Source organism: Bemisia tabaci, chromosome 6, assembly GCF_918797505.1.
Source record: "Bemisia tabaci chromosome 6, PGI_BMITA_v3".
Lineage (NCBI taxonomy): Eukaryota > Metazoa > Arthropoda > Insecta > Hemiptera > Aleyrodidae > Bemisia > Bemisia tabaci.
In genome coordinates, this window is record NC_092798.1 from 857,923 (window position 1) to 880,247 (window position 22,325).

The 22,325-nt window shown below is 39.0% G+C and overlaps 1 protein-coding gene across 3 annotated transcripts in view; it reads left to right on the forward strand.

Moving 5' to 3' along the window:
- Positions 1 to 22,325, forward strand: part of LOC109033870 (small G protein signaling modulator 2) — a 166,506-nt gene that overhangs the window by 138,076 nt on the left and 6,105 nt on the right. For all 3 annotated transcript variants that reach the window (XM_072301632.1, XM_072301633.1, XM_072301634.1), the window contains 15 exons: positions 2,279 to 2,421; positions 3,281 to 3,421; positions 4,273 to 4,397; positions 5,192 to 5,259; positions 7,586 to 7,753; positions 8,920 to 9,042; positions 10,567 to 10,813; positions 12,805 to 13,075; positions 13,391 to 13,633; positions 14,854 to 15,073; positions 15,697 to 15,797; positions 17,113 to 17,233; positions 17,690 to 17,782; positions 20,309 to 20,463; positions 21,636 to 21,760. In XM_072301632.1, coding sequence (XP_072157733.1) covers positions 2,279 to 2,421; positions 3,281 to 3,421; positions 4,273 to 4,397; positions 5,192 to 5,259; positions 7,586 to 7,753; positions 8,920 to 9,042; positions 10,567 to 10,813; positions 12,805 to 13,075; positions 13,391 to 13,633; positions 14,854 to 15,073; positions 15,697 to 15,797; positions 17,113 to 17,233; positions 17,690 to 17,782; positions 20,309 to 20,463; positions 21,636 to 21,760 — 2,344 coding nt within the window. The remainder of the gene's footprint in view (positions 1 to 2,278; positions 2,422 to 3,280; positions 3,422 to 4,272; positions 4,398 to 5,191; positions 5,260 to 7,585; positions 7,754 to 8,919; positions 9,043 to 10,566; positions 10,814 to 12,804; positions 13,076 to 13,390; positions 13,634 to 14,853; positions 15,074 to 15,696; positions 15,798 to 17,112; positions 17,234 to 17,689; positions 17,783 to 20,308; positions 20,464 to 21,635; positions 21,761 to 22,325) is intronic.

Sequence of the window (22,325 nt, forward strand, 5' to 3'; positions counted from 1 at the left end):
ATTTTTGATTTTCCGAGGATTTGCCAATGGTTTCGGAGTAGATTTTTGGCGCTGATTCTGAAGAACACCTCCATTTACCTGTATCAATGTGATTTATCCTGGGAAAGTTCGGAATTTTTCCGGAGAAATCGGAATTTTCCTTAAAAGTCTAGCTTTTCCAGAAGAGTCAATTTTCCGGGAGAATCTGTGCACGATGGAAAAAACACAGGAATTTTTCGATTTCGTAGCCTAAGATACATAAGAAACCCTATTGCACCCCTATTAAAATTTCCTTTCTTTTCCTTATACCAAGGTTTTCCGGTCCAGTTTCATAAAAATCAATTAATTAGTCACCGAGATAGTGTTTTAAGCCACGGCCACCATCTTAGATTTTCGAATCTCGGAAATTTGACTAAAATTCGAGTTCCCCATTCAAAAATACCCGCGGGTACCAAGTTTCACTTTAATCGACTGATTAGGTGCTGAGATAGCATTTTAGGCCACGTCTGCCATCTTGGATTTTCGAATTTTGAAAATTCGACTAAAAATTCGAGTTTCCCATTCAAAAATACCCCCGGATACCAAGTTTTGCGTAAATCGACTGATTAGGTGCTAAGATAGCATTTTAGGCCACGTCCGCCATCTTGGATTTTCGAATTTTGAAAATTCGACTAAAAATTCGAGTTTCCCATTCAAAAATACCCCCGGATACCAAGTTTTGCGTAAATCGATTGATTAGGCGCTGATATAGCATTTTAGGTCATGTCCGCCATCTTGGATTTTCGAATTTTGAAAATTCGACTAGAAATTCGAGTTCCCCATTGAAAAATACCTCCGTGTACCAAGTTTCACTTAAATCGGTCGAAAAGAGCGCCTACAGGGCTTAAACAAACAAGTCCCAGTTGATTAGGCGCTGCGATAGCATTTTAGGTCATGTCCGCCATCTTGGATTTTCGAATTTTCAAAATTCGACTAAAAATTCGAGTTCCCCATTGAAAAATACCCCCGGGTACCAAGTTTCACTTAAATCGGTAGAAAAGAGCGCCTACAGGGCTTAAACAAGCAAGTCTCAGTTGTAACAGTTTTCCACTCTGTCCCACTACAGTGGGACATGACATGGGACAGGATGGAAACATATGGGACAGGATGGAACGGGACAAGATGGAACGGGACAGGATGGAATAAGCGGTTTTTAAGCTTATCTCTAACAGTAAAGACAATTTTGGTGTTTTTTTTCACGGAATATTTAGTAGCACGTCCTAGAGGATCGGAATAAGAGAAAATTTTCCCTAACGCACCCTTCGAAAGTATTTTACGAGCTGATATTAGTGTGTGTGTGTATGCTTGACGCCCTGTTAGTTATCATGAATAGCATTCTGTTTGGCATCATTAATGGCGTTAATCTTGCACAAAAATTTGCGAATTTCAGAATTTTTGCCATCTACGACGTGTGAACTATTCAATCAAAACAAAAAAAGTCGTTTTTGGAAAAACCTCAACGTTACGGCAGTCATTTAGAGCTTATTACATCGTTGCCATGTCTCTCCTGACTGTTGCTGACTGTTGCTCGGGACAATGATTCTAGCGCGTGAAAAAGTTATTGATGGAGCAAAAAATAAATTGACTTATTTTTTTTCTCAAATTCAAAAGCATTACCTATCATCTCCGATAAAGTTTTCTCAAATAATCACTCTAGTTATGCTGCAACATCGATTTAAAGTCAAGAACCAGGCACGGGGGACACGCAAATTTGGGACATATGTAGGCAATTTGCACATTCAAAGTTCTCCTAAATTTTTATTTCAGTCCAAATAAAGTGGGAAGTAGCATGTAATAGTCAACAATAGTGTGGAAAATGAGAAAAAAATTTGATCTGCCCATGATTCTCAGATTATGACGATTAAAACAGCTCGGGACACCAAATTAGACGCTTATTTGAACTCACCCAGGTATGCAGTAGGGACTGAAGGGGGACATGGGGCTTTGGCTAAAAGCGCAGGATTATCACTTATGTGGTTACTTCCAGAAAGAGCCGGGCAAGAAATAAATAAATGAAAATTAGACCGTGGCCAGGAGTTTCGGCTATGCATTCTTGGACCGCTTGCAAACGACTTCCGACCAACAAGTTTAAGATAACTCAGTTTAGGATTTTTAAATTAGGTATATCTGCTGCTACTCTATGGTCAGCAATTTATGGAAACTACCAGTGTAATGATTACCCATGGTGGGAATAAGTAAATAAGAGCTAGATTAATGATTCTTCCTAACTAGAAATTCATAGAATTAATGAATTTTTCAGTTGGACCCTGTGCTCTTGACTTCTCCAGAACGAAAACGCAAGACCACATGTGGACCGACCCGCCAGCCGATGAATTAGTACAACGACATAGGATTTCTAGTGGTCATTCTACACTGCCAGCATGTAGAACGCCTCATTTAAATGTTTGTATTCTTTAATTCTGCACCTATTCTCATAGCGGTGAAATTATTAAAATGTAATGTATCAAGCGATTTCAACCAGGGGAAGCCTTCCAGGAACCGTCTGCGTATTACGTCACGCTCTACGCTGCCGTGCTAAGAAAGAACGCCGTATGAACATCCGAGAGTTGCCAAATTTCTCCCCATAAAACATGTATTTTTTAGGAAAGATGTGAATATTTTTCCATAAAATTTTCAGATATCTTGGATCAAATTGCAAACAAAATGATCTGAGAAAATCGGAAAAAAAATATTCAACATTTTCCCAGTTAATGCGGTTTTTTAGTAACGGAAATCTGGCAACGCCTGGTGTTTCATACGGCGTTCTTCCTTGGCACGGCATTACGGGGCAAAGGCTCAACATTTTTGTGACGGAAGGGTGTGACACTGCTTGGTGCAAATTGAAAATTCTTTACAATTTTTTCGCTTTTTAGGGAGAAGAAAGACAGAGATCAGCATTTTATAAGTAAAGTTATGGTATTAGCAAAGCTTGATGTAATTTTTATGCTAGAGAGGGGGGGGGGGTTAAACTTAAGGGACAAAGGGGATGGGGGATGAAAATTCTAGATTTCAGCTTGACGCGCACTAATTAAAGCAGTCTCTAAGTTAACATCTCTAAAGAATGCAGATGAATTTATGACATTTTTTTTTTCTTTGAAAAAAGGGAAAAAAATGAAAAAATGATTATATCTTTCATTTATAAAAATGTCTCAATTCATGTGATGTTCATTTTAAACAAACCTTGCGGTTTCTTTCTGCTTCTTCCTCTTTTTTTATTTCGTCGGCAAAAATGAATAATCATTAATTTGCTCAACTTTTTCAGTATCGGCGCAGTTTGCATGCTGTCAATTCTGAGGAGAATCATAGACAAATTCCTATTTCCGCCAAGGACTATGTAGAGTCACTCCATCAAAATAGCCGAGCGACATTGCTGTACGGGAAAAATAATGTCTTGGTTTCTCCGGTAAGTCTCAAATCGTTCCCGCACTCTACAAGTAATGTGCGGCATGTTAGAACTTACTGTAACAAAAACTGTACTATATGTATTTCTATGATTTTGCATCAGAATACAGGGACAGAAGCGAACTGATTACCTGCATGCCGTGAGATAAAATTGACTCATTTTTTAAAGAATGTTAAAAACATTATTTTTCTCGTTGTTGCATCTTTCAAATAAAAATCTACGATAAATTATGCTCGAAAGCAAGTAAAGGATACTACGTAATGGATTAGCTGGATACTTCTGGATTCACCATTTCAAATCTGGAATCTTGAGTGCATCGATGCTATTTATTAAAATTATCAGACATCCGGTAGGTAAACCATAAAGCCAGCGGATACAGGTCCTCAGTTGCTGCGCGAAACTTGTGAACTAGTCAGGAAAAACGCATTCAGCACAATGAAAAAATAGTTTTCATCAAATGGCTGAAACGTAAATTAATGACATGTCTTAGGGTCTGGGATCGTACCCAAAATGTTGTTTCTTTTCCTCTAACTTTAACTTGAGTCTAAATATACCCGAAAACAAGAAAGGGGTGCACTATTAGAAATTTTGGAGTAAAATTTTGTGCCGAAGTCTGCAGGGCGCCAAAAACCCCCCAAATAATATGAATGCGGAGCGGAATGGACTCTTTTTGTGGAGTTTCATACGCTTTCATAGTGCAGATTTCACTTCACATTTTTATCACTGGGGATTTTTGAGCGCTATACAGACTCCGGCACCGAATTTCACTTCCCGCTTTTCAACAGTGTAAACCTAGGATTTAGACACTATACAGCTAGTTTTAATGAGGTTGTTCTCTTTGGAATTCACAGAAGGATATGAATGAGCCCATGCCAGGCTACTTATCACTTCACCAGACGGCGCACTCATTAACAATCAAATGGACTCCGAATCAACTAATGAACGGCTACTCAGAGTCAGACGGCACGGATAAAAGGTAATTCTTTAGCTAGACCGCATTTAACGGAAAAGAACCAAGTCACATCCGCAATTGCCAAATTTGACTGAGTAATTTAATTTTTCACGATCGAGCGTTAGTGCGGATTCCTTTGAAAATGTTGCTTCGTGCTGTACGCAGAAAATTCACCGTTTACACAGAAATCCGTATAACCGTCTACATGTGACAAAAAATTGCCCAATTAAATTTAGCAAAAACTTTGAAGGGCAGGGAAATAACTGATTCTGAATCTACTGGAGTATGGCGAGGCATTCAACTTTCAACGCCTCATAAACGTACGAATCCGACTTTCCGAGTGGACTTGCGAATTTTTTCTAAACTTTGCATTTCCTTTAATTAAGTTTAATTAATTGATCTGCGGGCTGATTATTGAAATTGATGGACACAGCGATAGACAAAGAAGACGGACTGAAAATCTGAAAAGCTATCTGATCGGTGGAAGCAGACGGCTGCAATGGACAAAGGAGGAAGTAATGGACTAACTAACGGCAACCCACGAGAGACCCTGTAGTTAGTCCATCGCTTTCCACTTTAGTCTATGAGAACCACCCGTTTCAACTAATAGGATCATTTCATGTTCTCCATGTCTTGTGTCTATCGCTTGGTCTATCAATTTCAATAATGAGCCCGCTGGAGCCCTCGTACATTGTGGTTATATCGTGCGATGCTCTGCAGCGCGTGGTTGCTGTGACAGCAAAGAGAGCTGCAGTGAGTGCATTTCTGTATGAGCCATGATTAGCACATGCTAAACAATTTTGGTTTCTCTGTTTCAGCATCTATTGGGAATATGCACTGAATGTAAGAGTAGATGATATAGTTTACGTCCATTGTCACCAACATGGTAAGTATTACTTGCAAGTACTGGATAATATTTAGCGAAAAGGAACCGCTATTTCTGGCCCATTTTAGAAACGATATACATGCAGTTGTATTTGTTTCCCTATGCAGATAGGTGCTTTTATGGAATAGATCCAGAGATAGTGGTTCCTTATTCAAGAATGTAATCTGAATATCACTGTCATAAAATAATTTTAAAAGGGGTAGACTGGCAGTGCATGAGGAACGTTAGGACGCGATCATAATTTGGAGGCCCCTGTATAAGGTAGCTGAGTGGGGCCGCCCCCAGAAAGTTAGCAGGGGAGTCGGGGGGGGGGGGGGGGGGCTCTCTCCCGGGCAATTTCGTATATTTAACTAATTCCAAACGTAATTTTCAGCAATAAAACATGACTGGAGATTTTTAAATGTTGTACTTGCATTGACCGGTAGATAAGCTACGAATTAGAGTATTCTGATTCATTTTTCCTACTTAAAATTTGACGTAAAACACGATTCGGGCAACGTAAAGGGGTGAAACTAACCCCAAATTGAGATAGTTAAAGTTTTCCAGAAGCAAATCAACCGACTTGGCACACGGGCTAGGAATTCAGATGCGACGTGACGCGGCGCTGCAAAATGCCTTCAACTAGGTAGGTAGGCAATTTGCGCTCCGAGAAGTTAGAATAGTTGCTCGGGCTCTAGCAAGGCGCCAGGTGTCGTGGCATGGTCGCGTCGCGTCGCGTCGGTTCCTGAGAAGAACCGACTGTCGAACGAACAATGGACCAGTGCTGCCGTGCCAAGGAAAAACGCCGTATGAGCCTTCGGACGTTGCCAAGTTTCCTCCGATAAAAACTGAATATACTACCTAGAAAAATTGCTAATATTACTTTCCAAAATTTACAGACAATTTTGAACGCAATTTAATCTAAAATATCTGAAAATTTCAAGGAAAAATATGCATAAATATTGTCAAAAATACCTGTTTTATCAAGGGAAATTTGGCAACGTCCGAAGGCTCATGCGGCGTTCTTCCTTAGCACGGCAGAGTAGACAAGGCACAAATTAGAGCATTCTGATACGTGTTTCTTACTCAAAATTTCTCGTCAAACGCGATTCGGGCAACAAGGACGGATGAAATCAACCCCTAGCTGAGATATTTAACGTTTTCCGATGCATGATTTCAAACTTCCCGCTCAAGAAAAAACAGAACTCTACGTTAGTCAAATCGCGCGCTAAATGTTGCCGTGATAATCTCTGCGGGCATGAAAATATGACAACCTTAATCTTTGCGCTTCGACTCAGTTGTTGCATGTTGTTTACACTCTGAACAACACAGAGTGGAGGAAGAACACTGCTCGATTCAGAAGCCTGCCGAAACCTTTGCAGTGCGTAATTTGACTCACGCAGGATACAGTTTCTCTCGCGACTGGACAATTCAAATTCCCCATGACCATTGTAAAATAACGAAAAAGCACATGGGAGAATTTCATGAGTCGCCCTGCGCCGTCCACAGCGCGCAGGGCGCACGACCCGCCTTCCATTATTACACTTCATCTAGCGTTGAGACTTCACTAAAAACTTCACACGACCGGTGTATAATTTTAAAGGTCAAAAATTTAAAAAAAAAATAAATGAATAAAAAAAAAAAAAATCACACGATACACTAGTTTTGCCGCCAGGGAGCTCTCCCCGCAAGAAATCATTCACTACCCGCCCACCGGGAGAGCCGCGGCGTGCTGCCAGCGCGAAACGCGCTCCGACGCCTGCGAACCTAAATGGCTACTTCACGCATTGCGCACTGATTGAAGTATCCCCTTAGGTTTGTAGGCGTCAGTGCGCGTTTCGAATGGCAGCACGCCGCGCCCGCAGCGTGCTATAAACTTGCCCACAATTTTTAGGTCAGGGTGTTAAGATGTAGGCAAATTGACCTCAAATTCGAAATTAGCGACTCAAAAAATATCAGTCACAAAACTTTCGTGATCTTTCAGTCGTTATCCGACTTACTTCTTCCTATTCTTGCGTCTTGCACCATAGTGCACCGCGGACGGCGGCGCTCATGAAATTCTCTCATGTGCTCAATCGGTAAAATACAAACGTTATTATCTTACTTAGGAGTTAATTTCAGTAATTTTCGTTACGCGAATCGTGTTCAACGTGAAAGTTTTTTGCTAACACCGAGTCAATCGATCCTTTTCAATAAGCTCAAATGGCAGAACAATCGATATATATCAGAGCACGCTACACCACTGGCGTTTTGTTAATTTTTAAAGCCGAGGAATGAAATGAATTTGCCTCTAGGCTAACTGTGGCACAATGCAGATTTTTTTTTTTGTATGTTTTATTTGGCACAGGCGGCGATAATGGTGGTACGATAGTGTTGGTTGGACAAGACGGCGTCCAGCGACCGCCGATCCACTTCCCGGCCGGGGGTCACCTCTTAGCGTTTCTGTCTTGCCTTGAAAACGGTCTCCTGCCCCACGGTCAGTTAGATCCACCCCTTTGGTCACAACGAGGGAAAGGTGAGCATTCATTTTACTTCTATCACACTTAAAAAGTTTACAAATTTAAGTTTTCACTCAATTTTACCTTCCAATCTACGGATTTTACAGGGTTGCCACAGAATTTAGAAAATTAAATTACCTGAAATTTCTCTGATTTCCCTCTGACAAGATGTCTACTAAAACAGGCTGGCCAAAAATCAGTACTTTTATAGTACTTTTTCGGCACAATTCAAAGAAACTCCGTACGTCCTCGACAAAAAAAAAATCAGTACTTTTTCAGTGCCTCCAATCGACGAAATTCGACAATTTTCAAAAATTTGAATTTCTCGCTCAGTTGCGACAAAAATGACAAAAATTCCCCTCTTGCGGAATTTCCGCACTTCTTCAGTACTTCCGGACCGCCCTTAAAAAATTAGTACAATTCCGGACTTTCCGAAAATTCAGAACTTGTAGATACTCTGGTCTGACAAATTTTGGTAAAATTTCCTGACAATTGAGGATGTGTTACATGGTTAAAAATACATATTTTGAAATGGATTTCAGACAAAATGTGTTGTCTCAAATGTCAAACCCACTCTAGAAAGCAAAGAAAGGTGACTTGACAATATTCCCTTGACACTTTCGTTATTTTTCCTGACTTTATCAAAGTCCCTGACATTTCTCGATATTCCCTGACTGCGGCAACCCTGATTTTACATTGAAAAAGGACTGTGCGGTTGAATATTACTTTTATTCATAACAGCAATGGATTTATACATCTTCGGAGGAAATTATATTTCCAAATTTCTATGCTCTTGGAAGACTACGAAAAGTTAATTGAGTTAGAAATTATTGGTTTATATAGTTTTGAATTTGCAATTTTATTCAAATACCACGTACTGCGCGATGTTTTCTGAATACATTTAAAACTCCACATCCGTCTTTTTTTGACTCAATCTCGTTTAGCAAACAACCACGGCAGAAGCCGGAATGTTTACTTCGGAACCAAAAAAAATTTCAAGCTTCTGGGTATGAGAACGCATTCAATAATATTTTAACAGTCGGAACAATATTTTAACAGAAATCTAAGTGGCAATATGTTGTTGCCAAAAATTCCTGCCTGAAATTTACTTCTGCTGGGGACTTCGATAGAGGCACATTAGCACACTTTTAATTTTTCTTCTTTTAAATTTTTTCAACTCCAGGAAAAGTTTTCCCAAAACTGAGGAGGAAAGGACGTATCTTGTCTCAAAAGACTGAAGTGCCCGAAGAGGAATCCTCCGACTATGTCTTTCAGATCATTAGCAAAACTAGACATGAGGATTTCTGTAAGTACGAAAAGTTCTACATTTAATTTTACTCAATTTTTAAGAAGGCAACTAGCAAGACTCCTAATTCCTTTCTTATTCTGCAAATTTCCCGACTTGGCGCTGACAGTGAGATGCTCCGATCTTATAAATAAAACCCTTAGTTTTGAAAGGGTGGAAAATTACAGATAATTTAAAAAAACACGAAGGATGCAAATCATTGGCAATTTTGTTGGATTTTTTAAAAATTATGATGCAAATAACAACCGAAAATGTCGATTTATAGTGTAAAAAGGGAGCATTTTAAAGCACGAAGTTATATTTTTGTGAGAGTGCAGAACTGCATAACAAGTGCCCGATGAGAGGAGGGCGGGGGATTCAAAATATTGAACTTAAGTGAGACGCTGCTTTCCTGAAGGTCTAATCCTGGCGGGTCGATTCTTGAATCGATATCGAATGAACTCGATCGACAAATCTCCATCCAGCGGACTGATTATTGAAATTGATAGACAAACCGATAGACAAAAAAGACAAAAGGAGTATGGATCGATCCTATTGGTTAAAATGTGTGGTTCCTGTAGACTAAGGGAGAAAATGATGGACTGACTACCGGGTTTCTCGTGGGTTGCTTTTAGATAGTCTAATACCTACCTCGTTTGTCCATTGCAACCACCCACTTCCACCAATAGGATCCCTCCATGCCCATTTTGCCTTCTTTGTCTAAAGCTTTGCCTATTATTTCAATAATCAGGCCGCAGGCAATGCTTTTTATCGATCAAAGTCATTCGATAACCATTCAACTATCGACCCCTGGGGATTCAAAAGCTTTCGCGACTGAAAAACCAATCGGGTCGCGATAAAAATGCTTCAAAAGGGAAACTGCTAGGCTTTAACGAAGAATACTGTGAACTGTGTGTTTTACACGGAGAAAATAGTGAAGCGCGCGGTTTTATGTGGACAGCCGCGTGAAAACAGCCATAGGGTGATTCGTCAAGCTAAAGTGACGTGGTCGAACTGGCATGCGATTCATCGCATCGATAAGGTCAAAAATCTCGGCAGATTTTGAACGTATAGCAAAAAAAAAAAAAGGACGTTAGCCCCTGCACATGAGCCTAAAAAATCCTTCTAAACCCAAAAATCGGCAAAATTCAGAGAAATGAAAGCAGAATAGTGTTTGGAAAAAAAACCTCGCATTCGATACAGAAATCAATTGCTGAATCGAATGCGAGGTTTTTTTCCAAACACTATTCTACTTTCATTTCTCTGAATTTTGCCGATTTTTTGGTTTAAAATGATCCTTTAAGCTCATGTGCAGGGACTAGCGTCCTGTTTTTTGCTAAAAATTCAAAATCTGCCTGGATTTTTGACCTGATCAATGCGATATATCGCATGCCAGTTCGACCACGTCACTTGAACTTGACAAATCACATTAAAATACGCGAAGGCTGCCTTAAAAAATGTAAAAGTAGGCAAAAAACTTTCTGGACCCCTGGTCTACTCTATTACAATAAGGGCTATTAATTATTTTTCCATGTTTTCCGACAGTATCCGCTAGTAAAGAATTCATCGATGCAAAGCATTGGTTCAGCAGCAGCAACAAGCATGTTTCGCCTCGAGCCAGAGCCCACTTAATTTCATCATCGACAAACAGTTCCTCGAGTTCATGTAAATCACTGAGCATCGAACCGGGCGGAAACGGGATGGAACCGGTTTCTCCGCCTCCGTCCCTCAGCTCGGACCTCAACAACGAAGATTGTAAATTAGAAATTGAAAACACAAAATCTAGTCCAGGGTAATGTTTCTCGTCCAATTTATATTTCAAAACTTTTTTCCTGAAATGGATCGCATTTAACAAGAAGGAACCAGAGCGATCACAGTGTTGTAAAAATGTTGCTTCCTCATAATTATCTAAAAAATCTCCGAGAGTATCGAATAGTTTAGGCTTCCTACCAAAAAATGGTTAATTTTCGAGGAGAATAATTGTGTAAACATTAATACTGTACATAAATCGAGTATTTTTAAAAGATAATGAGAAGTTGCACACTTTTGAAAACACTGTAAATGCGCCGGTTCCTTTTTGCTAAGTGCGGTCCAATTTTGCACAGCTTGTTGGAAATATACTACTGAGCACAGAGGGAGAATATAGAATTTTTGTTTACATAAGCCTTCTGTGCAGAATTCAAAATGAATGTATTCCCTCTACGCTCCAAAAAGAGTGAAAGTTCATAATATATGTTTATTTGTTTACTTTTTCTGAAGTCACAGAACGAATTTTAATTTTGGTCATAAATTATTGACTGACTGAAAGCTGAAATTTTGATCTTATGGGGCATTACAAGATATGATGATATCTTGTCAATGAATGATTATTAAAAATATCACTATAAAATTAGGCTGATCCCTGGTAAAAATTGGCAGTTGAATCTGTGTTCCAAAATACAATAGACCTACAGCCGACTGTAAGATTTCCAATAGCTTCTGTAGCCAGCGACACAATTTCTTATAGCCTTTTACAGCCGATGGCTACCAAGCAACAGCCTGGCGATAAAGTGCATGCCAAACGTTACTAATTACGGATGCTAGGACTTAGTGAGTATTTGGACTATCGCTCTCTTTGTGGGTCGTAGTATCTTGATTTATTTTGCGAGGAAAGCTCCGTACTTTTGAAGGATGCCTGCCATTCCTTATAAATTGGAGCGCCTTTAATTTCCTATGATACTGTGCAATACCTCTGGTGTGAAATAGTTGCTTCAAGCGCCGTGGTACGCTGCAGCGCGGCGCGGAACGCGCATTGGCGCCTACAAACCTAACAGGGATACTTCACGCATTGCGCGATGCGTGAAGTATCCCTGTTGGGTTTGTAGGCGCCAGTGCGCCGCTCCACTTTGTGTTAGGCTCTAATATTTAATCTCGTGGAGTCAGCGTTTTTCAACTCATGACTTTGAAATGTTTGCACACTCTGTATGGATTAATCTCATTTTCATTTATGAAAAAAAATAAGTAGTAAAGGAAAATATAATGTGCGTTTTGTAAATATTAAGGTGATTCCGTACAAACTTAAGGATTTACAAAGCACAAGAATTTCTACACAATTTCTTACAGCCGATGGCAAAAAAGCAACACCCAGGCATTAAAGTGTAAAGCCCGGCGATAGGAACTATAGCCCGGTTGTATAATTTTTTATCGCTTCGTGTAGCCCGGCCGTATGATTTTTTCTACTTTCTACAGCCAGCTATATGATTTTTTATCGCCTTCTTCAGTCGGCTATAAGAACTCCTATGGTATTTCGAAACACAGCTCCTATCGCCAATTTTTACCAGGGTTATTAAGCAGTTGGTCCTGGCCAGCCAAAGGAATATCTGGCAAAAATTGCATATCTGGCTTCTAGTAGCTCCAAAATTTAATTTTTGAAACATTGAAATTAAAAACAGCCTTTAAGAGGAAAAATGAAAACGTCTCGTTTTGCTCATTTTTTTATCATCAAATTTGCACGTCATATCAGAGCAACTGCAATACGCAACATCATTAAAAGAGGATCCGAGACTGGTATTTCAAAGGTTGAAATCTTTAAAGCACAAGATGCGTCCTTCGAAAATCTCAAATTCCAAAAAGCGCACATTCGTCAGTACGAAATGCTATTGAAAGGCGAGAAAATCATAGATAATGAGTCCTTATTTACATGAATCAATGCCGACTTGACAAAATTTCACATTATTTGAAAAACAAGGCTACAAAAAGCGAAGCTTCTGAGTTGGAAATGCATTCTTTTCTTTTTCTTTACAGTGAAACGATTCAGTTAGTGTGTGAAACGATGAAACGACAAATTATCTCTAGAGCGTTTTACGGCTGGCTGGCGTACTGTCGACACCTGTGCACTGTCAGAACTCATCTGTCTGGACTTGTAAACGCAGCAATAATTTCTGGAGAGGGAGCTGAGAATGGCCTAACGACTGAAAAGTGGGCGGAGCTCATGAAAGATGACGGCAAAGATAGCCAAACAGAAGTCTTCCGATTAGCGTATTACGGTGGGGTAGCACATGATATTAGGAAAGAGGTAAATCAGCAAATTGGTTTTTTTTTCCCCAACAAGCTTCAAGTCTTTGATTATTCCTTCCATTTCACAGCACAAAAAATATTTAGTTTTCGTTGAGAGGAGTTGACACATTTTGGCGAAATTCCCGGACAATTGAAGATGTGACGGATGGTTAAGAGAGCACAATTAAAAATAGTTTTCAGGCAAAATTTCTTGTCCAAAACCTCAAATCCATTCTAGAAAGCAAATGAAGGTGATTTAACAAATTTCCCCTGACATTTCCCGGTTTTCCGTGACTGTGGCAACCCTTTACATTGGTCAATTTAAAATTTTCAGGTGTGGCCTTATTTGTTGGGTCATTATACATTTGGAAGCTCAGCAGAGGAGCGCGAGCAGCTAGATGAGACAACGAAACATAGCTACGAAACAACCATGTCCGAATGGCTGGCAGTCGGAGCGATTATCAGACAACGAGACAAAGAGATCGTGGCAGCAAGTTTAGCTAAACTTTCTAGTGAAAGTACCTCAGGTGAACAGCCTCCGCCCACCCCCGCTTTGGCGCAAGAGCTCAGTAATGATGTAAGTTGCTCACACTCAACTTCCCCCCATATTCGACAAATTTCACAAGTAAATTATCAGAAAATCCAAAAACTTTCTAGGATCTATACTATAAGCTCCGAGACCTCCTAAATTTGAATATCTGGTAACGCTTAGTTCCAGCGTTCTACCTGATCGATTTTCATGATTTTTATGGCTATCAACAGGCAATTGTCTTTAGATGAGCTCGTTTTATTCAGATTTTGAAAATATGACCCAGGTTTTTATATATTACATGGTAAAGTTGTGAATTCTCCCATTTAAACAATGTAATTTTTGTGCCGGATTTACCTAATGGGTCGCCTGTATTTTGCCGCCCCCTTCTCATTCGTTTTGAAACATCAATAAAAACCATCAAGTGAACCTGCCGGAGGGGGAGGAGCGTATAAGACGCGTTTACTCGTGTTGGACACATTTTTTGCGAAAGCCCTGTCAAAACTACTTGCAAAAGTTCACGGAACTTTGTGTGAAAGTTAAGTTCCGTAACCGTATCTCTGTGTGGACAAGGCCTTCCATTTACAATAAATGAACGAACAAATTATGAAAGAACAAACATAAATGTTTAATAATTTAATAATATTAACTTCCGGCGCCGCGCCACGTTGGCCGCACTGTGCTTGGCGCAATGCGTGAAGTATTCATGCAGTCTTGTAGGCGCCATGCATTTCACGCTGACCGCTGCTGAACGCACTGTGTTTGACGCAATTCGTGAAGTATTTATGCAGTCTTGTAGGCGCTTATATATGTTACATGCCAACCGCGCCGCACTGAAGGCTTCCTCTTTTCATCTCAAGTCCTCGTCATCATTGCTCTCTGCGCCGCGCCGCTCCAGGCCAAATTGCGTGTTTGGTTTCTCGACTGATTGAAGGTACTTCCTCTTGTATCACCGAAAGACGACAAAAGATAAATTACTATACTCTCAGGAAATGAGAGATTTTGCCGCCTTTTCTCGTTTGTAATTTTTTTTTGTGAATCCGATTTGTTTTAGACCTACATTTAAAAAAATTGCAAAAAAGTTGCCGCCCCCTAAATTTGCCGCCATGGGCTGCGGCCCATGTGGCCACCCCCTTAATCCGGCCCTGGGTGTATTTCATGACAATCATCAGTCATTTCATCATTTCATGACACGGTTTAAGCGCTTTTCATTCTTTAGAGTCATGTTCGACTGATACAGAGAATTGCTTACGAATGTGATTTTTCAGGTGTTCGAGGACAACATTAGCCTTTCAGATGATGACCCTCCAATAGTAGACGACTACGAAGGCGAAAACGAGAATGAAAACGAAGGCGAAGGAGAAGATGAGCAAAAGAAAAAGAAAGTTGTCGCTACGAAATGTCCTCCCAACTCCCTTGAAAAACACTCTTCATCTGACAACACTGAAATTCTCCAGTCTTCCTCTACCCTGCCTACTTTGGAAAAAGGTTGGAAAATGTCTCAATCTTATATTCCTTAGAAACAAATAAAGATTTTTCAAAAACTTTTGAGGAAAAGAACGCTAGTGGCATTGGCTATTGAAAAAGAGATGAAAATACGTTAATTTCAAAGAAAGAAAACTGTAATAAAGAATTATGAGGGAGCCCCGATTTCGAAGCCGTTTTCTTTTTTATTTATTTTCCGTCTACATATGCCACCGTGCATTTTTAAGAGTCTTCTTATCTTTGTTATCTTGGTAAATTTTTACCACAATGTAAAATTTGCATGCAAATTTTGTATTGCTTCATCTGAAAGTGCTTAAAGAGCTGATTTCACAGTATTTTTTATAATTTTTTTCTGATATGGGAAATGATATAAAAATAGATTTAAAAGTGAGAAAATGCACCGCCTAGTGACGTCATCTGGTGGTATTTCTCATTTAAACACACGTATTTTAGCAGATAAGATCATGTTCAATTAATGAACCAAGGGTATCCTAGTGTTCAGTTCACTCAGTGGTTTCCACTTAAACAGGAAATTCATCAAATTTCTGACACCTGCAAATTCTCCATTGCGAACATTTTTATTTTTGTTTTTTTACTAACATACTTCTGTTTGTTAATGTTTCCAGTTGTAGAAATAATGAACAACAAGATGGACAAGAGGCATTCAGCTCCTTGCGGTGGGAATATTGGACATTTATCTGTTCTCACGGGCAACGGAGCAGTTCCGGTAAATAACAATTTTACCCTATCAATCCGCAGTCTACTGAATTGAAACTGATCATCTTTCCTCCCCATACATAAATTTCAGCGCCGGGTAGTGTTGAGGATTTTAAATTCAATTTAATGAAAAATCGATTTTTTTAACCAAAAGAGTCGATTAAATCGCATCGATTTTATTGGGCTCGATTAATCGAGTAAATATTTGCTGCCCGAATGTATTAAATCGACACGCAAGTCGATATTTTGGACAAACATTAAATTTGATCAAACTTCCCGGAGATTTTTATTCAAGTTGTCTTTCTTCTACTTTTTCATGAGTGCGAATTTTGAGCCTTCGTAAATTCCGATTTTTGTGGATCGATTTTTCGGAGATTCGACTGTTTTGGCACGATTTAAGTCGATTAAATCGAATTTGCTAAAAAAATCGAATTGATTCGATTAATCGATTTTTTCGAATAAAATACCCAACACTAGCGCCACGCGAAACGGGATCATAAACCTGAATTCCGGGGAGACCGCGGATTTACACCGTGTGCCAGGCAAATCAGAATATTTACCTCGGTGCTGACTGTTTTCCTTGATTGACGCGACGCTTCAGTGGAAGCGAGCGCTCCTGTTGATGGGCAGCTCAGGGAAAGACGATTGGCATGGAGTGATGAGCTTGGCCTGAGGTGGAAACGCAGAAAATAAACTACTGGATAAGAAAATAAAAACTATGCGCTATGATCCCTCTTTTACCTATATTACACTATGTTACATGACGGTACATAAAAATAAAACTCTCTGCAGAAAATTGAAGGAAAAGACCTCTTCGGTAAACGAAAACTAAACTTGCAGGAGCGGACGCACCCTAACGGAGCGCCGCTGAAGCATGGCGCGATTGGCGCGGTAGCGTCGGCGTCGCTGCGCGGATTGCGGTGCGCGTCGCGACGCACAGTGAATCGAGTCAATTGGAGAGCTCGGACGAACTCTGGAAACTTTAAACGCTTCTAACTCCGTTTATACAAAGGGATGTTTTCTTATGAAGCTTTGTGGAGGGAACATCCCAATATAATGCATAGAAATAGCAAAGTTGATAAGAAGTAATACTCTAGAAAAAAAAAAAAAAAATGGGTTGCATACCCTGCAGGAGCTACGAGAGCCGGAATATCGCGATTTTCCATACTAGCGTAAGTTGGCCGTGTGATTCAGAATGTTGACCCAAGCAAAATCGAGTGATGAAACCAAAATATGGAAATTTTATATGATTATGCGACCGAAATGAAAAAATGGCATTTGAATTTTTGCAGTTATTTCATGATTTTTGTATTTGTTACGAACAGCGATCAGTTTCTCCGGATGAGGGCATGGGAGACGAGGCAGACATAGAGGACGAGGAAGAAGACAAATCGAGTGATCCATCCAAACAAAATGGTCAATCTCAGGATCAAAATCTCATCACAGGTAATTGCTTTGCTCAACTAGAGAATAAATTCTATTTAAGCTTTACTAGCCTCGAACAATAACATGGAATCATCACACTTGTGATAGGTATTTATGAAATATGCAAATGATCTCTTGGTGAGCAGGGTGTCTAGTTTTTCATCATAATTAGAAATCCGGACAAAATCTCAATTTTTCCTGATTTTTTACTGCTTAGTCCTGATTGCTCAATTTTTCCAAATCCTGATTATTTGCGGAGAAAAATTAAAATTTCTGCAAAAGCGTATGCGAAAGCAGTTCGATCGGGCGGCCGACTTTTCTCAAATCCTGATTTTACGACCGATTTTTCCTCAAATCCTGATGAAATCGGGATTAAATCCTGATTGACCTCAAATCCTGATAGAATCGGTAAAATCCTGATGCTAGACACCCTGTTGAAGCATTTATTAAAATAACTTGGTTCATTTCTATTTCTAGATAACTCTCAGACCATTACAAAGCCGATGTCTGTCGTTGTCACTTCCAATCAGTCGGTCGACAGCGGAAATCACTCCGAAACGTTGAATGGAGGTAATTTCGAATCAAATTCATATTCTTTCAGCCTATTTGGACTTCAATTTGCAATTAAGAGCTATAATTTCTGGCTCATCCGAAAAAACTCTTACGTGCATAGGGAAACTACGTTGTTTTTAAACTGAGCTGGAATTCATAGTTCCCAATTGCAAAATGTGGTCCATTTCAAAATCACGAAAACCTCAATTCGGACGAAGGAACGTAACTCCATACCAAGGTTGCAAAAGTGACCAAAAGAATTCAGTGTTTTACAAGAATGTATGTGTGAAATTTTTGTCCAAATTTTCCCTGATTTTTCCGCGGGATAAGAAGAAAAATCAGTGGAATTTGCAGTTAAAAGTGCCGAAGATTCTCCGATGAAAAATGCAATTTGCTAAGGGAGATTTGGCAACGTTGAAATGTAGTTGCGCTCTTTCGTGAGGGAAACGACGAACTGGATAACATTTTGCGATAAGGAACCACTATTTCTGGCCCATTTTAGAAACAACATACATGCCATTGGTTTTCCTACGCAGATACGTGATTTTATGGGAGTGCCAGAGATATTGGTTCCTTATTGCAAAATGTCATCCAATTGTTGCTTTTGATTTTACACTTCATTGAGTGAGGCTATCGTTTAGGATCTTGTTAACTTTTCAGGACGCTCGACTAAGTTTAACCGAGAAATTTCCCATGAAAACCCCGAGAAAAATCATGTAATATTGTAGTCGACAATGACGACTAGTAATCTGGCACGAAGCAAACGCTAAGAGAAATTCTCCTGTCATAAACCGAGGTACAAAGTTTCGTCATTGACACTTAACCACAGAGGTAACTTGCCAGCTTTCAGAATACAAGCTTTCTCCCGAAAGAGCTTCAGATTTTTCACCTCCTGTATTCTACCGAAGATAAGCCCAGAGTACTTCGACTTTGAACTAAGAAGAGAAAGATTAGATACATCGATTGTAAAGTCGGATGATTTCGATGGCGCCAAGATAGCGTTATAGGCTACTCTTGGATTTTTAAATATTGTAGATTTGACTAAAAAATCAACTTTTACGAAAAAAAAAAAAAAAAAAAAAAAAAAAACAGGTGCCACCGAGTTTCACAATAATCGATCGAACAGAGGCCGCAACAGCATTTGAGACCACAGCTAACATCTTGGATTTTTAAATTTTGAAAACTTGAGTTGAATTCAGGTGTCCGTCAAAAAATAAAACCAAGTTTCACAAAAATCGATCGAACAGGAGCCGCATATCTATCGTGCGATGAGTAAGACTCTGCACAGAATCAAACGAGATCAAGGTGTCGATTTACAAACGTTAAAGCGCCTTCATTTTCGTCTGATACTGTGCAATACTTCTGTGGTGGAATAGTTGCTCAGAGCGCCTTCAAGAGTGTCGCTTCGACTTGATGGCAGAGGATCACGATTGTCGCTGATATTACGCTCTAGCGCTTGCAAAATTAAACGACGGTGAGGTAAAAAAAAACATTAATACCTTGATTTGCAACGTTGCAAGTTATTCACTGCTTAGTTGTGCGTGTAAACGAACATAAACACTTTAGAATCTGCCGTAATTTTTCCGAGTGATGACAAAAAATATTATTTTACTGTTTCATTCAAATCTATTCGCATGTTTTCCTTCAAAAGGGAGAAAAAGAAATATGGGTTGGAAACTCCGAAAAAACAAAAACGGATCGGAAATTGTATCGCCATTGAAGTAAACAGACCCGAAGAATTGATAAACCGCCGAAACATAGGTACATACTGACTGGCGATCAGTATTCGCTTTTGCGTCTATGATGTAAACATAAAGAACTTTAATGATATTCCTCCGAATGATCAAATGAGCGGCTAGGAGAAAAAGGCGCATAAATGCAGTTTTTGCCACTTCAAGAAATACAAGTTTAAATTTTCCAAATTACATGAAGCCTTATGGCGGAAAGGAAGTTTAAATTCACTTTTTGATGCTTTAAAGTTGAATTTCAGTTGTGAATTTTGCGCAGAATTTGCTTTCAAACTAATTTTAGTTGAGTTCATGAATATCTCAATTATTTTAAAAACTGCACTCAGATAAGTATGCACCTTGTCCTCCAAGACCCTCAAATGAGAAAATAAAAAAGAAAGGAATAGAAAAATAAATACATGAATAAACAAAGAAGCAGATTCGGCACAGAATAGTTGGAGAACACGCCACAAAGTTGCCAAATTTAGAAAATGAGCTTCCCTGATATTTTCCTAATTTTCCCGACATATTTGAGAAAAATTTCCTGACAGTTGAAGATATTCCAGATGGTTAAAAAGACATTATTTGAAATGGTTTTCCGGCAAAATTTGTTGTTTCACCCGTCGAACCCATTTTAAAAAACAAATAAATGTGAATTACCATTTTTCCCGAACATTTCCATCATTTTCCCTGCCTTGTAAAAATTCCCTCACATTTCCTGATTTTCTCGGTACCTTTTTCCTGACTGTAGAAGCCCTGGCGACGATATGGAGGTCTAAATTAGCTGAGACATGATTTGATGTAATCTCAATTTCAGGTTCCCTGTCTCAACCGATAGTGGAGGCGAGTGAGAATGAGGTTCAAGAAAACATGTTGGCTGTTTGCACGGGTGACGAAGATGGGGAAGGAGGTGCTTCTGGACAAAGATCTGCTTGCATCTCTCCGGCCAGCTCACAGGGCGGAGTTTATTCAGTGAGTTTTGTAATGCATTTAGCGCTTCAAATCTCAGTTAATGTGTGTTCCAGTCCAGAATGGATTTTCATGACATTGACGTGCAATGATTATTATATTGATAATGCAAATAAAAAAAAAAAAAAAAAAAACAAAGAAAAAAAAACATTCCTACACGTGGACATACGTGCTTTACATTAAACCGCTTTGCGATCACGATTTATTAAAATAAATAAAAATGAAGAATTTGCAGGTGTCTAAAATTTGATGCATTTCGTCATCAAGTGGAAACTGCTGAGTGAACTGAACACGAGAATAGCCTTGGTTCATAAACTGAACTATCATTGGAGATGTGACAAAATGCAATTTTCTAAAATGCATATCCACAGTGAAAATACCAGACCGCGCATCTCCGTTTGCGACGTTGTTGACTTCCTGTCATACTCTATTTTTTCAATGGAAGAAAACTCCACATCAATTCTTGAAAACTTCTGTGTCTTTTCTTCTCTGTACGAAGAAAACTCTGAAAATTTCAAGAAATTGTATCTCCTTCAAAAAAATAAAATGGGAGCAGAGATTTTTACGAGATACGTAGTCTGATAGTCTCACCGTCGATATTTTGTTTAAATGAGAATTGCCGTCGGATGACATCACTCGGCGGTTTCTTTCTCACTTTTGGGTAAACCTAATGTTATACCTTTTCCCAAATGGAAAAGAGTAATTATAAAAAATACTGTAAAATCAGCTCTTTTGGCACTCTCAGATGAAGTGATAAAAAATTTGCGTGCAAATTCTCAATTGAAAAAAAAGCAACTTCCAAAATGTTTGTGAAGTAAAAGGCCACCCTTGACCTGAATCTGCACCTTAATTTAGATAATTTTTCACACTTCTCATTTTTTACACACAAAATTTGAAAAACATTGAATCGTTGATGCCTTGTTGGAGTAATTTTTCATTTCTTAAGCTTTTTGTTAGCTAAACTGAACAAAGAAAATAGACCATTGCTAAAGCATGCCATTAAAATTTTAAACTTTTAGTTATCGGTTGTGTTTTGCGAAGCGGTTTTATGGTAAACACGATTCGGTTCTCAACTTAAAAATTAACACATGATTAAACTACGTATGTGTCTAACTCCTTCCATTTATTATTTAAATGTTTGTTCAACTAATTTTATTCTCATTCATTCCTTGCAGTCGGAGCTAATCGAGACCTTCGGTTTGAACATTCATCGCATTGATAAGGATGTTGATAGGTGCGATCGAAATTATTGGTACTTCACACCCGACAATTTGGAAAAGCTCAGAAATGTCATGTGCACGTAAGTGTTCAAAGTTTTTTCTTTCTCTTTTTTCTCTGCCAGGAATGTGTTGAAATACTTAACAAATCTTGCTGGAGATATCAAGGATCCAGAGTACTGCAAAATATTTTTTGTCTGCTCCCAAAATGACTGAAAAAAGCTATTAAAGGTAACTTAAGATTAAAAAATTATGGCAATATTAGCTGAGCTAATTTTACTTCAAAAATAACTTATGAATGAAGAAATAGTCATGACAGGCCACTTCAAAGCCTCAACTCTCTTTAATTAAAAGTCGTTTTAAACTTAGTGTCCATTCTAGTACCTACGATGCCTCCATTTATCCATTATCAAAAATCAAAGAGTGCGAGACCCCATTGAACTGAGATGAGATACAATTATAAACTCATAAGTCAAAGAGCCAGGATCCAAACCAAAAATAAAGGCGGTAACAAATTGTGGGTGCATTTAACTACAAAAGTATGTGTCAAATTCAGAAAGAAAAATGTTGTTAATATGATTATGCACATTTGTTTTATGTTTAATTTGATAGTAGAAGTTCAGGGGCTTAATTCATTAATGGGTTGTT